General features: G+C 33.0%; 2 protein-coding genes across 6 annotated transcripts in view; one reads left to right on the top strand and one right to left on the bottom strand.

The window, feature by feature from the left end:
- Positions 1-990: 990 nt before the first annotated feature.
- On the top strand, positions 991-6,985 carry Arl8 (ADP-ribosylation factor-like protein 8). Its single transcript, XM_074120729.1, has 4 exons — positions 991-1,352; positions 3,576-3,730; positions 4,802-4,963; positions 5,956-6,985. Exons 1-4 carry the CDS (start codon positions 1,230-1,232, stop codon positions 6,077-6,079), a joined length of 564 nt encoding a protein of 187 aa, XP_073976830.1. The 5' UTR covers positions 991-1,229; the 3' UTR covers positions 6,080-6,985.
- A 7,350-nt stretch (positions 6,986-14,335) lies between these two features.
- Positions 14,336-23,605, bottom strand: part of LOC141448897 (very long chain fatty acid elongase AAEL008004-like) — a 28,050-nt gene continuing 18,780 nt past the window's right edge. For all 5 annotated transcript variants that reach the window (XM_074117752.1, XM_074117754.1, XM_074117755.1 and 2 more), the window contains 6 exons: positions 18,530-18,792; positions 18,362-18,451; positions 18,216-18,272; positions 16,915-17,020; positions 16,690-16,826; positions 14,336-15,268 (listed from right to left, as the gene is read on the bottom strand). In XM_074117752.1, the coding sequence (XP_073973853.1) occupies positions 14,975-15,268; positions 16,690-16,826; positions 16,915-17,020; positions 18,216-18,272; positions 18,362-18,451; positions 18,530-18,792 (947 nt within the window). In that variant the 3' untranslated portion in view covers positions 14,336-14,974. The remainder of the gene's footprint in view (positions 15,269-16,689; positions 16,827-16,914; positions 17,021-18,215; positions 18,273-18,361; positions 18,452-18,529; positions 18,793-23,605) is intronic.

Below are 23,605 nucleotides of genomic sequence, written 5' to 3'. Positions count from 1 at the left end.
CACATCTTGATACAGAAATATATCAAATAGTGATGGATTCCTGGAAAGAGAAAAATCTAGAGATAGTCAGTTGAATTCTTACTCGAGATTTTCGTCTTCTCAGACTAGTGCTCCACTACTGAGCTGATTTCCTCCTCAGATAAATATTATTATTATTTCATAAGACCGTATGTTTTTTTTTTATTAAGCAAGTTCTAATAAATAAATAAGATAAAATCTTGAAAAGTTTTCATAGAGCTAATTAACAGATTTATCAATTAATAGATCACTAATAGATTATGTGGACTAAAAAGTCAAGACTAAAAAATTGGAATATGGATGGAGAATGTTTGTGGATTAAGGAGTCGAAAAAAGTGTACAAGAAACAACCGGAAGATAGAAGAATAGTTCACAGAACTAGGAGACACTCAGGGAGAGGACAATGCAAAAGGAAGGCTCAGGGCAGAGGACAGATGTGCCTGAAGTCTAATTACCAAGTAGGGCCAAAGTTTTTAAAAGAAGTACTGATTCGACTATTCAATTTAAATCAATCAAACATCCGTCATTAAAATCAGGAATAAGTTACTCACTAAATCCATTAGTGCGTTGCCGCTTAATAGTAAAAATTCATTAGTCATCCAGCTAACTTGTATTTCAGGATCACGTTCCAAACAAACTTTCGCGGGGGACACTCTTAAAATTAATGGAGGTTTATTTGTTACGTAAAGGTAAGAAATATTAGTTAATTGAACTATTTCTACTACTTTATATTATATTTTAATTAAAAATTTTTGCTCAAATATAAATAAAAAATTATTTATAAATCAAAGAACTGCACTTTCAATTCGTTTCACAAGGTATTCTTCACTATTTTCTTTATTATTTGAATTTCCTTCTCAAATTTATAAAAATTATCATCTAATGCTTTTAATTTTTTAAACTAACAATTGCATGGGGTAAGTTTAAAAGAATTGATTATTTTAAACAGATAGAAGTTTTATTTGTTAAGTTGTTAGCCCTGATGTTACTCCACTGGCTAGTGGGTACTTCGATATAGTTTGTAGTTAGCTGAATTGCTGGTTGTAAGATTTGGCAGATGTGATGTCTACATGATTTGTATTATCAGTAGTTTATTTGTAAAGTAATACGAAAAATTTCCAAATCGGGCGAATTTTTGTCCTAGATTGTATCTTTTTTGAAAGGGGGTTATTCCCGTATTTTCGGGCTGCCCGTAAAACTAAACATTCAAGATGATGTCCCTGATTAATCGTATATTAGACTGGTTTCGAAGTTTGTTTTGGAAAGAAGAAATGGAACTTACTTTGGTTGGTTTGCAGTGTTCTGGAAAAACAACTTTTGTGAATGTTATTGCAGTAAGTTCATTTTTTTAAATTATTTTTTTTTCCTTGTGATCTAATGATTTTGAAAGCAATACATTATTTAAGTTCTTGAGAATTAACTAACTATATCTGTTGAATTGATTTATTTTTTACTTTTAATTTTGGATTGTATGTTAAATTGCTTAGGCCTAATTTATATATTAAAACTGTCCGGTAGGCAGTTGTATAAGGGGGTAGATCGTCGAAACTGCATATATATAGCACCAGTTTTAAAGGCTTGTTTTTCGTTAAAAGTGTTGAAATGCTATCCATTTCTAGAATATGATTATTAGTTCTTATTTCCAAACTTACTGTTACAAGTTTTGTAGATATATAGTGAGTCATTCTGAGCTACGTTTATGAGATACAACCTCTTGGTCGATTAAGCGTAGTTGATCGACATCGTTTTGAAAATTTTATTATCCCGATGTTTTCTGCCCCCCCCCCCCAATTCTTTGATATTCAATTAATGGTTTCTCATGTAATCAAATGCGAGTTGCATAATTGACAAGAACTTCTTAGTAATTGCAATTTATAATCCACTGCATGGTTTTTAGTAGTTTACTTTATTTTTTAATCTGTTAAGCAAAATAGATAAACTGAGTTTGGACAAATAAACTTGAGTAAATAAAAGATAAAGTAAATAACCTATTTTTAAAATGGAACTCTTTTTAAAAATATGTTGATCTCAACTCCGGTCTGCTGTTATTATTCATATTTTTTTTTTTCGCATTGGGCAATATATATATTTTTAATGTAGTAATTATTTCTTAGTTTATTCATTTTCGATATGTTAAACGGAAATAAACATTTTACTTCAGTAAATAAATTTATATTTTGTAAAGTTCAAGTTTAATTTAGAGTTATGATTCAAAAAAGATGTTTTAAAAGTACTTAGTTACATGGTGAAATTACTTCAAAGGTTGAAACTATCAATTAGCAAAATTATATATATAATTTTTTTATCCCATTATAGATAGTCTTAATTTATAACTTTTTCTTTAAGATTATCTTACCTCTTCACGTCCCTTGCACCAAGCAGACATTTCTGAGATTCTGAGAGCATCGCTTTAGATTAGGCCCCTTGCTACCAATATTTCTGTTTGCGCTAAATTTTTCTTGGTCTTCTTCTCTTTTCATTTCCAGGTGGTGGCCAATCAAATGCTTCCTTAGGAAAGCATGACGTTCATTTTGATTATATGTCTTAACCAGACAGTACATCTCCTTTTCACATCAATTCTTTTTAAAACTTAACCGACGCTGTCTCCTTAACAGTGGAGTACCGTCCTTTTTGAGGATGGTTTCCCTTTTGGTTCTCTTATAAAACGTTATTCGGAGACATTTATGAAGATAAAACCTAAGAGAAATATTTTTTTTACAAGTTAATTCTCTCTTGTTACTGAAATTCATTAGGTAGGATCCCTAAAGCTTCATCAAATCTGTCCTTAAAAAACTTATTTAAAATAAAGGCAAAGGTTTTCGGACTTATTGAGTTTTTTTATTGTAACCTTTCAAATGGTTTCATCTGCCATAAACCGTTAGTTTCAATCCAAAGTGGATCTGCAGAATATTCCTTTCCTGCGAAATCTCAGTTTTGGAAATTTGGAATTTCGGAATTTGTCATGAAGGTTATCATTTTACGTGCTCTGACCTCTAAACTTTGTGATGGTTATGTTTTCCCCTTGTCTTTCAAGTACTACCTTCAAAAAATGATTGGTCTTAATTCTTTTTAAAAACTAATATTTGCAAAGGAGAATCCAATTCTTTTTTGTTGACTTTAACTTTTTAAAAATAATAATATTAATAATACTTGGTCTGAGCTGTTAAACTGAATCTTCTAATTTTTTCCATGATCCTTGTTTTTTTAGATTTTAAAATCTACATTAGAGAAAATCAGATATGTTACAAAGTAAATTTCGATTTGTTGATTATTTTAATGTTTGTGCAAATTTTTGATAATTGTATGTAGAAAACAATTAAGTGATATTGAATTTAAATTTTTTTTAAAAAGTTTGTCTACATCATAGGTTTAACTATTTATTACGTATTCTTACTCGCCTGAGTGCATCGTTTGATATCACACTATTATTTAAAATATGTACTGAAGTAGACCAGAAAATAAAGAGTGCTGATAGACAAGAGGAAAAAAAAAAATCATTAATTGAAACTGTATTTACAATTCAAGTCACCTTACTTAGTTTTTGTAAATTGTTTCAGTCAGGCCAGTTTAGCCAAGACATGATTCCAACGGTTGGATTCAATATGAGGAAGATCACGAAAGGGAATGTTACAATAAAAGTTTGGGACATCGGAGGCCAGCCCAGGTTTAGATCAATGTGGGAACGTTATTGTCGAGGTGTTAACGCAATTGTGTAAGTTTTATTAATATATTGTTCAATGATTATTTTTATTGAGAGAATTCATGAAATTGAATTTTACGATGAAGAACTGCGATTACTCTATTTAATTGCTTTATTTATTTAATTACGTTGGTTTTATTTTTACATTAATTATTCTTTTCCGAGGGCTGGAAAAACCAACATAACAATTCTAACCTCTGTTGGCATCTAATGCGTGCAATTGTCAATGCATTGGAGGAAAAACTAGCCTATCTTTTCAGTTTTATTCATCCTTTGTTGATAATCAGGCGCCTCTCTCATCCTGCCCCTACAGGAGATAAGGGACTCTTGAGTGCCGCAGACACTTTGCTCGCACTGTTCATTGTCCGTGATCATTGTCTTTAATTTCTATGAATCAAGAGCGGGGTTAATGTCCGTTTACCCAGATGAGTTGCAATGTACACTTGTGAATTATGCATGTAATATGTTTTTGAGACTTAGCACTCATTCAGAAAATTATTTTAAAAAAATAAGTCCAATATTTAGATCAAATAGCTTCTATCAAAACTGAGATATTGAGCAGTTTTAGTTATCTCCTTTAATGGTAATTTTTTGATTATTGAAATCGATATTGCAGCAGATATGGCAAGGTATTAGTTGTTATCAGAAAAACCAGTGTACATATTATATTAAGTTTTCGATAATATGTATTCTAAATATCTGTACTCTATATGAGATAATAAAAAAAAAATAATGAAAATTATGGGAACTAATGACCTGGATGTCGATGTGTACAAAAAATATATAGAATAAAATATAAATTTAGTTAATATTTAGTGTACAAATCAAAAATCAATAAATATTTTCATCTTTTTGGTGCGTATCCTTAAACTTGGAGTGTTACCTTCAATGCATCCTAAAGAAATCGGGAGAAAAAATTAATTTATCTATCAGGAAAATTAATTTATCTTTTCGTTAATGCTGAAAATAAAAACATTTGACTGAAACTGGCCGTAAATTCTCTTCTCTTTGGATAAATAAATCGTCCAGCAAAAGTTAAACAGTTCTATGCAACAATATGGGACAATTTTATTACAATTTCAGATATATGGTGGATGCCGCAGACATGGATAAATTGGAAGCCTCACGTAATGAGTTACACAATCTACTGGATAAACCTCAATTAATGGGAATACCTGTACTAGTGCTTGGCAATAAACGGGACTTGCCGAACGCTCTCGATGAAAAGGAGCTGATTGATAGAATGTAAGTTCTGTTTTCCTAATTATTAATGATAGTGTACATGAATTGTGTTATTATTTAATTTGTAATTTAATAGTCTAATTAATTATTGGTGTTTATAATTTTTGTGATATTTAGAAAGTGATAATTATGAATGAAAATCCAAATTGTGTAAAATCCCAACTTGATACGGTGTTTCCTTCCTTCTTAGGGATGGGATAGATTCTTGTAGGATGTCTCATTCACAGATCAAAATCTGATTTTAAATTCAAACTCTTGCCCTTCAAGCGATTTTGTTTGAATGTTATTTTTGTTGATGAATATATAGGTTTCGTGACCTACCACTTTATTGATGATGTTTTGGGCAAGATGTACCAAGCATCTTAGGGTTATTACTACTTTCTTATATCTTCGTAAAAACGAGTATGGTGACAGTACAGTTTTTCGATTTTGAGGTTCACTAGTAATACGTTTTGAGGAGTACTAAAAACGAATAATAGTAGTTAAAATCGATATTTCGTTTAGATGTCACCAGACTGTGAGAAGGTATGGCCCAAATATATCAACAGGCAGTGCCAGTTCAAATTGGTGACTCGATTTTTTTAATGAACTACTCGCATCGATGTTTTTATTTTTTTTTATATTAAGAAAGTCACACTGCTCATATTCATAACTTTTGTTTGAAACATTTTCTTCGATTGAGGGAATGGCAGGTAAATAACCTCCTCATTGCAATCAAGTATATCCTTAACGTAATATTGACAAGACTTAAATCCCAAGTATGAAGAAAGAGGGGTGAACTGAAGTGTGAATTCCCAAAAAAAGTTATTGAGCTTCTCCCTAAAAATCAAACAAGTGGGTTTCTTAATAACCACAGTTACGATGTTCACTAATTCTGGCTGATCTATGCCAACCAGACGTTCAAAAAGGACAAAGTGAATATTCTTAGCCCCATTTTTATTACTTCATTTCTACTTCTTCAGTGATTAGTATTAATTAATTAAATTATTTTATAGGAATCTGTGTGCAATACAGGATCGTGAAATCTGTTGTTATTCAATATCATGCAAATGTAAAGACAATGTGGACATCACGTTACAATGGCTAATAAATCATAGCAAATCTGGCGGTGCTCATTGAAGTGGTGGACGAATACATCTTTAACTAATAAATTATAAAAAAAACTAATAGATATGCGGCGTATATATTAATTTCTATATATATGTTAAACAAAACAAAAAATTTGAAAATACTGTGGCAAAATGTTTTTATTGTAACCACAGAGATATTTAAATACGAGCTGCATTTTCTATTCAAAATTTACGGTGTCACTGCCGCCTTGATCAGTGCACGACATTCATCTTTCTTTTTAAAAATTTACCGATGTAAGTGCTATATGTATATTTATGATTATGTACATATATTAATTCTGATATATACAAACATAGTGTATGTATATTTAGAATTAAGTTAATAATTATATATATACGTATATATAGTCAAATAAAATAACTCGAAAAGACTTGTACCTATTATATTATCTGTATTCCACTATTCGATTATCGCTGTAAAAACTTTCTTTTGTAGATTATAATTAAGCACACTTTAAAGTTAAAAAAAAAAATTGAAATGAAATATTAGTGGATAAAATATTGAAACATTAACAAAAGCAAAAAGGCAACACTGTTTTTTAGGGGAACAATGTGACATTTAGTGTAGGCAAAACAATTTCACAATCTGTTTGTTGTTAATTATGTTTTTAATTTTTATTGTTTACCTATTTATTAAAAAAGTGAACACTGTATTATAATATATATATATATATACATTATGTTATATATAGTTTTTAATTAATTTAATAATCTCTGATTCGTGAGTGTTTTTGTAAATTATTGTAACAAATCAAATGCCATTGATTTTTAAGTTTTTTATTTTTATTTTTTTATTTTATTTTTTTTTTGTGATATGGTCATGATAATTGGATATTTATGATACTTTACCGCTTTGTATTTGAAAATGTTCAAAAAATAAAATGTTAGAAAATTATTTGAATGGTTATTATCATTAAATAAAAATAATACGGTATTTCGATAAGTTTTTGCAGGTTTCTGCAATCCGAGGAACATGTATTTAATATTGATGAAATAAATTTAGACTATTAAAGAAAGTCACCAGAATCATTAAGCTGTTAGAAGTGTGATGGCCTAACTAAGCTGGTAATGGTTTCGAATTCAGGCCTAGCACTTTTAATCTAATGAGTAATTCTGAGAAAGTTATGAGATATATTTGCTGTCTATTTCCATCTATGTCCCCTGCTCAGGTGAAAATGTAGGATCCAAATTTTTTTAACACTCAAGCTGTGCAGAATTGTTTGAAATCAAAAGTTAATTGGCTGTTGAGCTAAAGACAGATATGCTTTTAGGCCGTTTTAAGGATTCAGTTGAAAGTAACATTTTAGCATACTGCAAAAGCAGGTTTCACAAGTTTAAAGAGCATTTGTGGGACCCCTCATACAAGGTGCGGTAGCTTGACTCGGCAATGGCAGAATATTAAGCGAGACCCATGCATATCGTCCGTACGGCACCAGTGAGGAGGGCTCCATGTTCTCATCAAGATCAAGAGGTAAAAGTAGTTATAAGCTTGCAGAGCTTGCCGCTATATTTATCAACACTACCGTTACCATAAAGTAAGAAGCTAATACCTGAACAAGTTACTCTTCTACTATGCATTACGTAGTACCTTTTCATGTGAAATTTGGAACTTTAGGAAGTATAATCCTATAAGGGGAGCGAATATACAATTTCCCAGATGTTTTGTTTATATTTTCTTCATGTACTCTTAGGGATTTTTAATAGGAGCTCGAAGTTGCAATGCTTGTTTAAGTTATCAAGTACTAGTAATTTTGTCCGACACCTAATTGGTAGTTGGACGATAAGCCCTGCCTGAAAAAATAGGCGATTATTATTTTTTTTAAATTTTACTAGTAATTTTGTAAAAAAAACAACAAAAACAAACAAACCGATTATTCAATATACCTGCGATATTAACTTTTAATTAGATGTATAACTTCTATTGTAATTATTATTCGACGAGAATCCATTTCAAAGTATGGGTAGGGTCATGTATAGTTTTAAGTTGAAAGCACGTATTATCACAAATCCTGTAGTTGTCCAGTAATTGTACTAGCACCAGCTTAGTTTAAAATAATGTGTACATGACTCCAGCTATTGCTAGAAATAATCCATTAACTAAACTATAAACTGCCTATTCTTTTCTTGTTCAGAAACGATTAAAACTATGTGCATTCTCTCAGTTCACTTTACCGTTCGACGGTAGAAAACTGTGTTTTCAGACACCATGCTTCTGCATTTCCCAAGATCAATTAATTTCAAAAATTCTGTTTTACTTAGAACAGAATGTGAAAAATGGAAAATACAAAAACAATTTTTAAAATAAAATAGTAAATGTTGCCATCTAGCAGAAAATTTGTAAACTATAGTTGGATATGTAGTTACTAAAGTTGCCGTTAGATGGTGCGGGCTTATCAATTATTGTTCTGTACAGTACAACCTGCCAAATCTAACACATAGTCTGAAGTCTTTTAGGTGCGTAATAATTTTGTTTGATAGCGGAATCTTTTTAAACAGCAATCACATTGTAACCTTACCTAAAAGTTGAATACACAAAATATGTCAAAATTTAAGCAGCTAAGATTAAATCCGTCTAAAAAAAAAGGGTTTAAAAATGAGGAAATAAATGATACATATAAGTAGCTACTAATAAATCGAGAGGAAAGAAAAAGTTTCTCCTGACATTAAAATATTCGCCTACACGATGATATAGCAATCTCCCTATTGTGACCTCTTGTTGGCTACACAAAACTTTATCAAGCCCATTTCGAAGCATGTTGGCACCCAGAAGTAGAGAACCAAGGTCAAAAGTTATGGAATGAAAAACAAATTTAGAATGCTTTGGACGAATTAGTATTGAATAACGGCTAGTTCGCTCTAATACGAGGTGTACGCATGGGGGTTTAGGTGTTGGAATCCGATTTTCCTAAAAACGGTTGCTTTCAATTGAGCATACTACAAAAATATAATGATAACGAAAGCTAGAAAATTGGGGACATTTTAGCGCAATGTAAAAATTACAATTAAACAATTGTTGCATAAATTACATCTCTTAGCTTGTAGTAGTTCCTGAAACAACTAAAATGTCTTGCATTTTCTTTAAGTTGAAAGCACGTATATAATCACAAATCCTCTAGTTGTCCAGTAATTGTATTAGCACCGGCATAGTTTCAAATAATGTGATCATGAATCCAGCTATTGATAGAAATTGTCCATCAACTAAACTGTAAACTGTCTATCCCAATGAATGTTTGAATCTTTCTTTGACAATGGCATCGCAGCCAGGTTATTGTATTGGAGTTTCCTTTATCTCCCACAAAATCTGCTGGTGGCGTTCCAGACCCTGTTTCATCTTGTGCTCTGTGTATCAACGATGCCCTGTGAGCAAAAACCCATCTAACGGAATTTATCTTTACTCAGACTAAGGCACATCGCAGATCTGTTCCGTTTGCGTCATTTATACAAGATCTAAGGATAACTAATAGTTCCAGTAAAAATCTGTATTTATACAGAATTTGGCAATTATATTTTTAATAAATTTCAAAAGGTTGGTGAAAGTCCAATGTCCACACCATGTTCAGAGCCATCTAAAACATAAATTTACGTGAAACAGTTTCTCAAGTTTTTTATGCGATTGCAATACTTCTCTTAATAGCCAGCAGTAGTGAAAGAAAAGCCGAGCAATTCATATCTAGGTCCACCAATCCGTAAGAGGCTCTAAAAAAAAGTGTTATAATTCCTTTAGAAAAATGACTAAACGTCCTTGAAAACGTTTTATAATAGTATGTCTTTATTTCAACTTTTTATTACGCATCTTTACTTTACTTTTTTTTTATATATTTTCAACAAAAGAATGTTTTCACATCCTTTCGTAAGCTGGGATATTGTTTTTTTTTACTCGCTCGTATATGTATGGGCTTTTCTCTGACGTATACTGTTTTTACCTTTTCGAAGAACAAGAAATGACTACCTGTAAGTGTGCGTCAGTGATGATGTTATTAATTTTGTAGGCGTCATTGAACTTAACGGAATAAACCTGGCTTTACTGAAGTTAACAGGTAGTTAACCAGTTAGCGCTTTTCCACGAATCTTTCATATGAATCTAATGCGATAGATATTATACACCATTCTAATTTAAACTTTCTGACTAAACGTTTAAGGACAATACATGTTCTTAATTAAGTAAATTCGTGTTTAAGACACTTATCATGCCGAATTTTTACTTTGGGCCTGAAATTATATCTACTAAAGTACTTATAATACAGATTATTTTGGCCTCCATTTGTTAGTAAGTAAAGTGTTTAGTCCACGTTTCATAGTGAGAGATGATTTAAAAAAATATAAGCTGAATGAAATTAATTTTGGAATTCGAGCGATATTGAATCTTTATTTTAAAAAAAGGTTTCATGACAGTGGCCACGAGACATGGACCTTGAAAGTGAGCAAGGTCTGGAATCCCACTGTCCCTTGACCTGCTTTAAGAAAAGCAATAGAACAAGCCCTGGCAAACTTGCAGGCAAATTAGGAGTGTCTCACACAACTTTAAATAGGGACTATCATGACATTGGAATAAGGCCTGTATGTTAATCTCTTAAGCATTGCGAAAGGCAGATGCAGTTTGAAGTGTGGCAAACTCTTCGTAAAAACCAGTAATTTGCGATCTATAAATATGTATGGTCTCTTGCAATAAAAAGTGCATTAAATAGAGGTTAGTGCCAGTCAAGTCTGCTCATTTTCTGAGTCTCGAAGAAAGAGGTTTGCGAAAAAGAAGAAACTTTGCTTTTTGAAGGCAATTTTGGGGACATGTTTGTAATTCAAAGTGATTCCCAATTGGCGGGTTATCTATTAACTATTCAGCACAGAATTCCGTGCAGAGCAGCATGTGGCCGAAAAGTATGTCTCTTTAGTTAACAGAAATTCTTGTGCAGCATTATAGTACTAGACCAAATCCCTTCGCCACAGACTGCCTCTAATAAGTTGCAATCTAAACCTTCACCCTGCTCGTTTCTTCTGACTTTCTCTTATTACTTGCAGGGTAAAAATTTTACTCCGAAGAGGTGGTGAAAGCAGATTTAGTGGATTCTTTGCCTCTTAAAGCCCCTTAAAGATTCCAAACGAGAATTGAATTTTTTATACAAATATTAGTAGAAGTATTGTATAGCAACGGATTACAAAGAATATAAACTGTATCTAATCTTTATTTATATGACTTGTTACTCCACAGAACTAAATGGAGTAAGAAAGACAAAGGCATGTGACGAATCTCACCAAGTGTATTTTGACTTGATAAATAAATACAAATGGAAATGCGATGAGGTAGATATGGGTAGTTCCTTTACTATGTCAGGTGGTTTTAAATTACTTCAAAGAATTTCGTTATTGGTAAAAACATCACGATTTTGCTTCTTTTGAAAAAACCATTGCTTTTTTTTTCTCCGCAAACTATTCTCTTGTCAGTGTGAATAATTATAATATCTGTTTACATTCATACCTCTCTAGATAAGACAGTAAAAACAGTTGTGGTTACTTTAAGCTAGAATTGAATTTCTTTTTTCTTTTTGAGTTGTTATTTTTAGTTCTTGGTTCTTTTTTCTTCTAGGTTATCAATTCCAGGATGCCTATGACGGCACATAACTCATGGCCGTGCGTTCTTTTCTTTTGCAGGGAACTCCAGTGACGTTACAATAATCTTGAACACTATTGTGGTATCACGATTTTATTACTGAAATCAGAGATTTTTTTTTTTTTTACTTAGTTGCGAATGTCAATAAAATTGATCCATTCGAGAGTGGTGCTAATTCTGAACATGTTTTACATTTTTTTTTATTGCACCTGCAGTAAGCAGTAAATTTCAATAAAGTTCTTTATAAGAATTTAAAAAAAATTCTCTAAATATACGAATCTAAACAAAAAAAAACTAATATTTATTGCTTTGTACCAAGTAAATTACACTTAGTCTACCAGAATAACCATTTTGTAAAATGGTTAAGATAAGTAAAGGACAAACTAATCTAGTTATTTAGTTATTTTTCAATTATCTAACATTTGAAAATTGACTTGGGAAAATTATTGTATTGAATTATCTCCAAAACATTGTTTATTTTTTTTAATAAGTGAAAACAAAATGTTTTTTTCAACTTATTTTAGTTTGTAGTCAAACAATAGATTTCGATAGTAAGAAGTAAATTAGGAAAACTTATTTTGCATTCAATAATTTACTTAAGAGAATAATATAAATCAAATTGCTTAAAAGTGATTCAACTTTACTATTTTGAAAGAGAAGAAAGATTATCGCAAATTACTGTCATAATTTTTTGTTTGTATCAATGCCAGGCATTCAACGTGAGGGGTGAGGCCATTTTCACGGGTTATACTTAAGAAAAATTGTAGTACTGTATTAAAATACATACATAATTATAAGCCCTTTAGAGAAAACTTCAAAATAAACAAAAACTTCTGTTTAGGTACACTTTCGGTTAATCGATTTAATTCAGATTTTCAAATCTGAAAATTTATTTCTGAAATGGTAAAACCATGAATTTCACTAAAGTGGCTGGCCATTGAGGAGGAGGGCTTAAAGATGTAGTTCTCTGGAAACCACACAAACATCTGTTTTCTTAGAGAAACGTTTTAACAAACTTTTAGGCTTAAAGAAGGGGATATATATAGAAAAAATTAAAGAAGAACGTAGGACATATTCTAGAAAACAGCAAACCAATTGAACATTTTTTTGGGCTCTTTTCAAACAAACATCATTTTATTAATAGTTTTTTTGTTTTCCTGTTGGTTATTTGGTAAAACGTTTATTTTTGGTGTAGATAATTTAGAAAATCTAAGAGAAATATCTTGTTTACGTAAGAAGAGCCATTCAATGCGTGAAGAACTAAATGTTTACCGGTCAAATGTGAAGATATATGGCGCATGTTGCCTATTTTTCAGAAGAATCTCCTTATATGTTTACCTATATATCTAATAGTTATTTTCTTTTAAGCTGTCAATAAAAAATTATTTCCGTAAGCCAGTTTTGTACGCTTGTTTTCACGTCTTACTGTTAAAAGAAACTAGTCGCCATGTTAATGACTATTTGGAGGATGTCAATCAAATAGAAATGTGGTCTAAGCGATTTACAAACTGTTAGATAGCTTTAGTAGAAGTATACTGCCTGATTACTTTTCTTATTTGTTCCAAATTACATTTCTTCTGGTTTAGTTTCCTTCCAAAACCTTAATTCTGAAACTGTATGAAATGGGAATATCACGTTTCAGTTTCCTTAAATTGTATATTGAGATTTTCTGTTCATACTCTAACTAACAGATCGTGCACTCGGACATTTATTTATTTCAAATCAGGGATCCTCGGATTTCAAGTGAAATCTCAACTTCTGTATTTTGACATGACTGAAAGTATGTAGAATATGGAGTAGATAAGATAATATAAGATCTCTAAATAGGAGTAGATTAGTTTCCTGGGGGTGTTGACCAGCAAGCAGCACCACATCCCTGCAATCCTAGGGGTTCTATCCAGAGGTTGTGCCAATCACTTGTTAAAGCGCCTTTTCCACTTCTGTCGTTTTAACTAGGCTCAAGAGATTGGTAAGGAGGTCATGGGCAATTCATTGAAGTCCGAACTCTGCACTGAAACAATAGACCCTCGGTAGGTGCTGTTTCACACTTAGGATATCCCCGGCTAGACCTATGTTATGTTTGTGTTTCTCTCAGTTAGTTGAGGACCCGCCTAGGACATGCGAACAGCTGCCCTGTCGTTGTCAAAATACCGTGGTAAATTTCTTTGTTTTGCTTCACTTAGGCGGGGAATTTCCACCCTTGCAATTTATTGCCCGCCCATTCTCTGGCGGATGCACTTGAACAGATATTTTCTGATGCCGAAGATACCGTGAAAACTCCATAAGGCTCTCCAACTCATGGGTAAAACAATCTGCCGCCTCATTGCCACTAAATCTTGATTGTCCAGGCAGCCTGACAAGAAAGGCCATCTTGTGGGCAACATTTTTCGTCAGGGTCTTCAATCAGATCTGGCCCTAGCCTGTAAGGTCGCCTAACTGCACAAAGCGGATGTCGGTTCTGGAATAATTTAGTTATCCTTGACTATCATCTTGACTTAAGAAAGAAAACTTGTGACTACCTGTGTCTGTAAGTCTGTAGCTTGCTTAGCCCCAATATTCTGGGTCCTCTCTTTGCCTCGGAGTTTCCTTGTACCGTATATAAGCAAAAGGAAATGAAATGAAGGAGAAAAAAATGTCTAAAAATAAGATTTAAAATTCATTTTATTTATAAATTAGAGCTACAATGAATGAAACATTTCTTTTGCAAAAACAAATTAGAATGTACATAATAAATAAATTATAAAAAAGATGTATAATACATTTATTTTTAGCCATAAATTTAAATAAATAAATATAAAAACTGGGCGCAGTCAAATTTTCATTTTTGCTTTGTTGCCAGAGATTTATTGTTCATTTATTAATAAAACGAAAATTTATTTGTTTATTTATATAAATTATGTTTAATTTATGCTAAATTGTAGAAAAAATTATTTTTATTTAAAAAAACTTTTTTACCGGTTTACTTTACAAAAATTTTTCAAGTGTTTGGAGAGAAGATGATTAGAGTAGTTACAGCCTTCTTAAAGGTAGCCTCCTAGTTACAATTTGAATCGGTATCGATCTTATCAGTTAATAAAATATTGAGGCACTAAATTTACCAAGAGGTACCATATTGCCTTTCAACATGTACAAGCCTGTTTCTCATCGCCTCTGCGGGCTCGAATGTGTGTCTGTGGGTAATAGTGTATCGCTTAAAAAGAGAGAGTAGCGGAAGTAAGAGAGGCAGAACGGAATGAGCGAAATGAGACAAAGAACAACTATTATATAAATTCTTTCTCATCTTTAGCATTTTTTTTTACAGTTTGTGACATTGTTGTTGGTTGCCATTAATTCCAACATTTTCACATTGTCAGTAGAATTACTATCGCTATGGTTGTTCACAATTGCCGCCACTGCTGAAGTAGATGTCGCTAGTTTTTGTGATCGTGATTTATATGATGTCATATAGAATTTATAAAATAATATGAGAAATGAAGATGTATTAAAAACTGCAAATATAATAAAAGCATTTGGTACAGTACATTCAGATCCGGACATCAGTAGCACCAAATATATTATGATCACAAGAAACTGGCTCTGTAAAAACAAAAAAGAAACAAATATATATTGTTAATAAATTGTCCAAAAATATTTATTTATTCATACAGGAAAGCATAGTTCCCTCATACAGGAAAGCATAGTTCCGTCATACAGGAGCATAGTTCCCTCATACAGGAAAGCATAGTTCCCTCATACAGGAGCATAGTTCCCTCATACAGGAGCATAGTTCCCTCATACAGGAGCATAGTTCCCTCATACAGGAGCATAGTTCCCTCATACAGGAGCATAGTTCCCACATACAGGAGCATAGTTCCCTCATACAGGAGCATAGTTCCCTCATACAGGAAAGCATAGTTCCCTCATACAGGAGCATAGTTCCCTCATGAAAAATAGTTTCATCAATTTTAAAAGAATAAAATTCATCAATTTTTTTCTGTGAGCAAAGTTTTACGATTTTTGATTGAAAACATTTTACTTATTTTTACTTTCTTTTACTTCACTAGGTTAGAAATTTAAATTTAAATTTTCGATATCCAGCTTTCAATAAAAATGCCCTTTTGAAGGCCCAAGAGCCTAAAGAAGAGGTTTTTACAAATCGCTTATTACTTATATATGCAATTTTCTTAATGTTCACTATGCTTACAATACAGATAAAACTATTAGTTATTGTCTTAACATTTTATAAAATAGTGTTATAAGTACTGAACGTCCAAGTATGTACAAAGTTATTTTAAGAATGTAGTAGGGTTACGACCGTGAAATTCGCCGAACACAAAAGTCGCCAAGATTACTGGTCCATTTTAAGAGCAGCACCTACTTATCAGAAATCTGGATCTGTTGTGACAAGTTTCAGACACTGAACTCTTCCGCCTATTAAATGTATGCTGCTTTGGTTCTGAGAAAACTTACTTATACTTTATGTATCTATAGTATTAGTTGAGCGTTGGATATTTCTAAATTTCTACTTTTTGACCAATAGAAGTTTGAAGACTTACAACGTAAGCCTTACTAGGGATGCATCCTTCAGAAGGTCATGAACGTCTTCTAGAATTTATTACGTTATTTTGTCGTGAATTTCAACGCGCAACCCGACATCTGCCTTCAAGATAAATTTATGGTGAGGTCTTGTGGTTAATCAAGGCAATCAATCAAGGGTCTATTTGGCCGCATATATTTTAAGATGTCTCTAACAGTACTTTTAGACTAGACTGCTATACCACTACCTCTGCAAACTTGATGCTATACCAGAAATCATAAGTTGCAAATCGCAAGTTACCAATACTAGTGAACAAGCCGAAAAAAAAAAATAATACCGGTGTGAGCTATAGGCCAGCTGTTACCGATATCTGGGCCAACTTCTGTCCGAAAGTGAAGATTCTGATTTCAGTTTAAGAGTAAATTATCATGAGACTGCCTCCTTGAATTATTAATTATAAACCAACCATTAATCTACTTACAATTTGCGCCCTGGTAATATACTTTTTCCACCACAGGTACTTGTGAACTTTGGGTCCCAGGGCGGCCAGCAGATAGTACCCGTACATCAGGATATGTACAAAAGTGTTACATAAGCCTATGGGCAACGTCTGTATGCCTGTTAAACACATTATTTACTACTAGAATGAGCAGAATAAAAAGTTACCTATCTCATATATTTACATAGTAAAAATCCTAAGTTTTACCTTTAACAAATTTAGTGAAAGCCCACGTGGAGACTGCCATGTTTGTGTGATGGTACACATGGAGAAAAGTTATCTGATTCTGTTTCCTTCTCAGCACAAAGAATACCTACAAATAAGAACATTAAAATACTTCCAAACATAAATGAACTTTATGTTAACGTTAATTAAGAGTCGTCGTTAATGAAACTCGATTAGAAGTAAGAGTTTTATCTCTAAATTAAGACAATGCAATTTCCGGTTGTCGTTTTTGTATTGCCTACAATTAATTTGTAACAGAAAACTTATTATTAGTCATTCTAAGGAATCCATCGTTGAAGCAGTAGTAGTTAAAGTATCTACTTACTACTGCAATGGCGGAAGTAACTACGTTTTGCCGTGGTTAAACCTCTCCCTTCGGGGTTTTAGCTGCTGCGCTTTATGTGTGGGTTCTGAGATATTCTTTGATATCTAGGAGGTTTTGGGTGAATTTGGTACTTAGGGCTAGCGTGCAGCCTACTAATCAATCCCACTACCTCTGCAAACTTGATGTTTCCAAGTAGTTCGACTGGTACGTAACTGGCTGCGTCTTGAGTCAGACTAGATAGAAGGTCTAAGCCGACTTAATTTGGCTCTTTTGCTTTTTACAAGCTACGGTGCGCTCCAGAAAACATCCCCACGACATAACTCATACCCCTGCGCAGATTTTGGCCTTGAGAAATTGGAAACGGCCTCCAACATCCTGTTCGATTGCGTTGCAATCTTTTATCTGCAATATGAGGCCACAGGAAACGACAGGTACGAAAAATCCTTGACTTAATGAAAAAGGGAATTTCTTCCTGCTTAACCGCAACGGGGATGAGAAACATTTGACATTCAGCCGACAGCCTGGAGACTAGCGAGTTTATCCTATCTTCTTATCTAATGTATTCTAAAAATGGCTGTGATGGTTGAGTATTCCAAATAGTAAAACTTGGTACTGCCCGGAACATAAAAAGAAACAAATCCACAAGTTTTGTTTGTTGACTTAAAACTTATTTGCCCAGTTCTTGCTTGTATGAAAATGTAGTGAACTTGAAATTCTGATTGGCATTCCCGATTACCTACTTTTATTCGTTTACAATAGTTTTTTTTCTCCAGAAATGGATTGCCGGAATGCCATTTTTTGCAGTATAATTATACTCTGCATGAACAATTGTATCTTACAGTATCGAATGACCAACACAAAGACTTTTAATTTCTCTTCGCAGTAAGAGAAATTGAAAATGGTTATTTACAAATTACCAAAAACAAGGAAACCATTTTGTAACAGATAACAAACTTACGGTGTCTAACAGTTCAACAAACTTTGACATCAGATAATACCATGCCATAGAATCTATCTGAAATATACAAAAAACAATTAGTGTGAATTTAAATTTTCTTTGCAAATTTTGTAGTTTAAATTTTGTAGTTTAATAAAAAGCCATACTTCGTACGTAAGTTCAGGAGCAACAATGTGCGGCCTACAAGCACATTCCATAAAGCTTAGTGTTTTGGTTTTTGATATATTTAGTAGTGCCTGTCAATGGAAGTAATTTCAATATAAGTACTCCAAATAAACAAAGATTATAACTTCAAGTAGTTGAGGAGAGGTTACCGTAAAAGACCACCAAGATGAAAATACCACTTGTACCAGATTGTAAAACAGTATCAATGGTTTCAAACTGTACGCTTTCTTATTCGACATAAAATTTGGCCCAAGTTTTAATACGAAGAATAAATAGAATGATGCTATGCCTATAACAGGCCATGGTGATTCCATCATAAACCATTTGTTAATATCACTAACGTTTTGGTAAACATCTTGGTCTTGTAATACCACGTTTCCACTTGCGTAAATTTTCTGTTGATCATCCTGTTCTAGAACAGAAAAATATCAAAAAACTAATTAATTATTATTATGTCTCACGTCCGAAATTAATATTTAAGCCCTTTAGAATTGTATGAAAATATTTCTTGCTAAGTCTACAGCTTCGTTGTGAGTTTTGCTAACCTCCAACCACCTACATACACTGGGCCAAAAAAGTCTGTGAACACTAACCTAAATTTTATTACTTTTATTATTATCTTAGTAGAAACTTCTTTTATTTCCAAATGAAATATACTATTCGATAGAGTGAAACCAGAGTTTTCATTTTATATTCAATCTTTTATTTTAGTCCAACAAGAATATCATAATTAAATGTTTAACAAAACAACACCCCAAACGAATGCAAAAAAAGTCTGTGAACAGCTGTATAAATGTGTAAAAACATTAAGATAACAAACAGAAAAACGATTGAATAAAGTTTCAAAGTTCTCTATTGTATTGTAGAAACCACAACAGTCAGTTTTGTGAATAAATAATCTAATTAGTACATATTTAACCACTAATATGGAAGGTCCCAGACCAATTCGTGAACTTATTGTGAGGTTGCGAAATGAAAGAAAAAGTATTCGAGAAATAGGGAAGATAGTTCAAAAAACCCTTCAACGGTGCATAATATAATTAAAAAGTACGGAAATGTGATTAGTAGGCCACGCAGTGGACGGCCACCAAAACTTAATTCCTTTCATAAACGGCAAATTCTGGTCTGTTCGAGAAGAACCCAGGACAAGCGTTTAAAAACTCAGTCAAGAATTATTAAGTGGTTATGTGTAAGCGTAACACCACAGACAATTAGAAATAAATAACATGAATACGATTATTGCGGTCGAGTCCCAAGGAAAAAACCTTTTATCAATAAAATAAATCGTATGCGCCGATTGGATTTCGCGAAAGAATATGTTTCTACGCCTTCTAGTTTCTGGGAAACCGTAATCTTTTCAGATGAGTCGAAATTCAATGTTTGTGGGTCTGATGGACGACAAAAAGTGTGGCGAAAAAAGAATGAAGCTATGAAAATGAAAAATATAAAGCCAACTTTTAAGCATGGGGGAGGTAACATTCTGGTGTGGGAGTGCATGAGTGCTAAAGGAGTGGGCAAGTTAGATCTAATTAATGGTAAGATGGACCAATATCTGTATGTGGATATATCAAGAGAAAGTTCAAAAAAATTAGGGTTGGAGGGAACGTTTGTCTTCCAACAAGACAATGACCCGAAACATACCGCACTAAAAACTCGGGAATGGCTTTTAAATAATACACCCCGGCGCCTAAACGCCCCTCCACAATCGCCAGACCTTAACCCAATTGAACATTTGTGGGATGAAATCAGCCGCCAAATAAATAAAAGAGGAATAAGAAACCGTGAACAACTAAAAAACGCTATTTTAGAAGAATGGGATAAAATTCCAACTTTGGCGACCACAAAATTAGTAGGATCGATGAAAGCTCGCTTGTTGGAAGTGATTAGGAACAAAGGGGGTCCTACAAGTTTTTAAAATTTATAATACACGTACAATGTGTAACAATGATTTATTATCTGTAAAGTGTTCACAGACTTTTTTTGCATTCGTTTGGAGTGTTGTTTTGTTAACCATTTAATTGTGATATTCCTATTGAACAAAAATAAAAGATTGAATATAAAATGAAAACTCTGGTTTCCCTCTATCGAATAGTATATTTCATTTGAAAATAAAAGAAGTTTCTACTAAGATAATAATAAAAGTAATAAAATTTAGGTTAGTGTTCACAGACTTTTTTGGCCCAATGTATGTGTTAATTTCACCAACTACACACTCGCAAATTTCATTTATACCAACATTGGCGAACGAAGGGAAAGCAAAATGAATGTAGTGCACCTTCTTCAATGCTTGTGCAGAGGCATTTACAAGCTGTAGAATTACGAATTCCACTGGTGTACCCACATCTAACAAACAACTGCAAACGTTTTGGGAATGTACATATGTATCTGGTTTTATCAATTACTTTGACAATAATTCGCGTTCGTACGTATTGATTATGTGTAATTTGCGAGCAGCCTGCTTTGGTTATGAATTTCTAAAATTACTATGAGAGGAGAATATTTCAACGTGGCAATGAGTTTATTGTTTATCTTCGAAATTTTCAGAACTGAGGTTATGGTAAAAGTAGTCAATTGGTATATGCATTGGTTTCTTTAGGCTTAGTTTAGCAACTACCCTCATTTTTCTGTGTATGTCTATAAATTTTATTTATAAAATATTATTTAGGGTAATAATGGTGTTTTAATATGCATAGTAGATCGAGGTTAAGAATAATTTTTTTCAATTAGAGTAACGTAATTTTTACTGTCTGAGTTTTGTGCCAGTTTTTCATTAAATACCTTCGCGATTCCACAAATTATGTTCAGTTAGGAGAACAATAAAATAGTCCAAATGTTCACTTTTTAAATTCCATTTAACATGTTTCCTCTCTATAATAATAAAATGTAAATCGCCTAAAAATGTAAATCGATAGGGGGAACACTAGCGTGAATAGATGCTAGTTAGCGTAATGAACTAGAGTTGCGCCATCTGGCAGAAAGCATGAAACATAATTTCTGTTGTTTTCCTCTAAGGATAACTAAACACCTGATCTCCAGAAGAAAAAATTATTGTTATAATTTAGGAATTTTCGTAGAATTTATTCTAAAATCATAATTTATTTATTTGATTTTTAAATTATGGATGGCCAACTACCAATTAGTAGCAATCTCTCTGTGATTCCCAGCAGCTTTGATAAGAGCCAAGAAAATTTCGGAATCGCTGGAGGTTCAGTCCAAGGGAGGATTACCAATGATGACAGTAAAGGCGACAGGATTAGAGACGACCAATGACAGAGGCTGGGAACTTCTGTTACTGGATCAGTGTCAAGGTGTGGGCAAAAAACTTTGGGGACAGAAGACTAGCGGAAGGCACATTTGAAAATTACATTACAAGCCACTTCCGCAGGAATCATCGATAAAATTGAATATCGCCGTATCAATCAAATTAATGTCCTTAACGCAATAAAGCACTACCTCTACCGAGAAACTGGATGGATATCGATGGCTTTCAGATAGCCCTGGAAAAAAGAATAGCATTCTAAACGTTCCGCATCATCTCCAAACTGCCCATTGGTCTGAACGACTCTTAAACAAAAAGACACGATTGTCAAAACTCTACAATTCCTTGGTTCCGGAAATGACAACGATCAGCGAGTAATTGCTAAACATTGTGCATTCGCTTTCCTTCTCCCAACTCTACGTTAAAATATCCCAAAAAAGTCACACCTTTCAGCTTTATCATTTTTTTTTGACATGTCATCAAACTGTTGTGCGAAATGGATTTTGATGTAGTCTTACTGGAGGAAGCTTTAGTACCTGTTGAATGGTAATGTCTAAATTATTCAGTTTTTATAGGTTTGGACAGAACTATAAAAGTCCATTTAGATTTCAGTACGGTGGTTAAAAAATGTTTCTCACTGGATGGAATTTTAAATGGATTTGTTAGTTAACCCAGGAAACCGAGACCCACAAGATTAAAGTCGCGGAACTCTTCATTAGAGCGCCACTCCTAACTCTCTCATAGATCTAGGAGGCTGGAATGGAGTTCCAGGATTTAGCTCGAATGCCTGAAGAGCCACTTCTCATTCATAACATTAAGTGCAATGTCGTTGCTTTCATTTTTTGGCAAAACCTAACAAGAAATCAAAAAACATTTGTTGCCTAATTCTCGTTTGCTATGCTCTTAAAGAGGCCAAAGGTCACGTAAGGAGGCCCTGTTTAAATAATGTCTAGTCTACCTAATTGGCGAGCGCGTGGCTTTGACCTGGGTTTTCACACGTCATTTTTCTTGCAACTTCAATGCACAATCTCTGGAAAACTAACTAACTGCAAGTCCTTTCAGTAGGAAACCCTATTCAATATGGAATCTAAAATGGATGTTGATAAGTGATAACAAAAGAATTAGGGAATACTTCGATTCCAACGCGGAGATCCAGTTGCCGGCCCTTAGATTTCCTCTTCCTAGAAGCTTCTTACAGCTCACTGAGATGGACAATGTTGTCTGTAACGAGAGAACACTGTCCAGAGGCCAGGTCTGGAAAATGCAACGGGCACTACTAACCTCAGATGTTGTCACGCCTTAAATAAATGAATAAAATAAGAGAAGTTTCTAAATACAAATATTTGTCTCCTGACGAACCTCAAGGACGTACTAAAGATATATCTGGATACTCCAAATTCAATCTTACAATCGAACAGCAATCTTACGGGAGTCAAAAACATTAGAACATTGGATGCATTCTTATGTTACAGCAAGGTAAGTCATGCATAAAAGTCTGATTAAGAATCTAGCGATTACCAAAACAAAACATTGAGATAAAAACTGTTCTTGATAGAATACATTTACGTTTTAAAATTAAAATTAGGTTTTAGAAGAAATTACCATCTGCCTTTGACTGTTTTGACTAATGTAATTGTACCAAATTCTTTAGGTTTTCCTGTAGGAGTCTTCCCTTTAGAAATACAGGCAATTAGCCTTACATACTTTTCACTGTTATTGTTAAAACAAACTCATTTTTATTCAGCTTTGGTCGGAGAGTTTAGCCTTTCTGGATGGTAAAAATATTCAAAATTCCTATTTCCGGTTTTTTTTTTGTATAACCGGTATCGGATTCGTTTTTCTATTAATAAAATATGATCGGCTGTTTTCTAAAAATAGTTTTTACACTATATTCTTCAAGTTTGAAACTTCAACGACGTTCGTTAAAGATAAGAGAGAATTAAGGATTAAGAAAGCAGAAAATAAT

The sequence above is a fragment of the Rhodnius prolixus genome, unplaced genomic scaffold (assembly GCF_049639745.1).
Source record: "Rhodnius prolixus isolate KJV_2025 unplaced genomic scaffold, Rpr scaffold_2, whole genome shotgun sequence".
In the NCBI taxonomy this organism is placed as follows: domain Eukaryota; kingdom Metazoa; phylum Arthropoda; class Insecta; order Hemiptera; family Reduviidae; genus Rhodnius; species Rhodnius prolixus.
This window is presented reverse-complemented; position numbering and strand designations above follow the sequence as displayed.

Coding starts and splice junctions, on each gene's coding strand:
- Arl8 (XM_074120729.1), top strand. CDS start 1,230: ATGATGTCCCTGATTAATCGTATATTAGACTGGTTTCGAAGTTTGTTT. Junction 3,731..4,801: donor CGAGGTGTTAACGCAATTGT/GTAAGTTTTATT, acceptor TTACAATTTCAG/ATATATGGTGGATGCCGCAG. Junction 4,964..5,955: donor AAGGAGCTGATTGATAGAAT/GTAAGTTCTGTT, acceptor ATTATTTTATAG/GAATCTGTGTGCAATACAGG.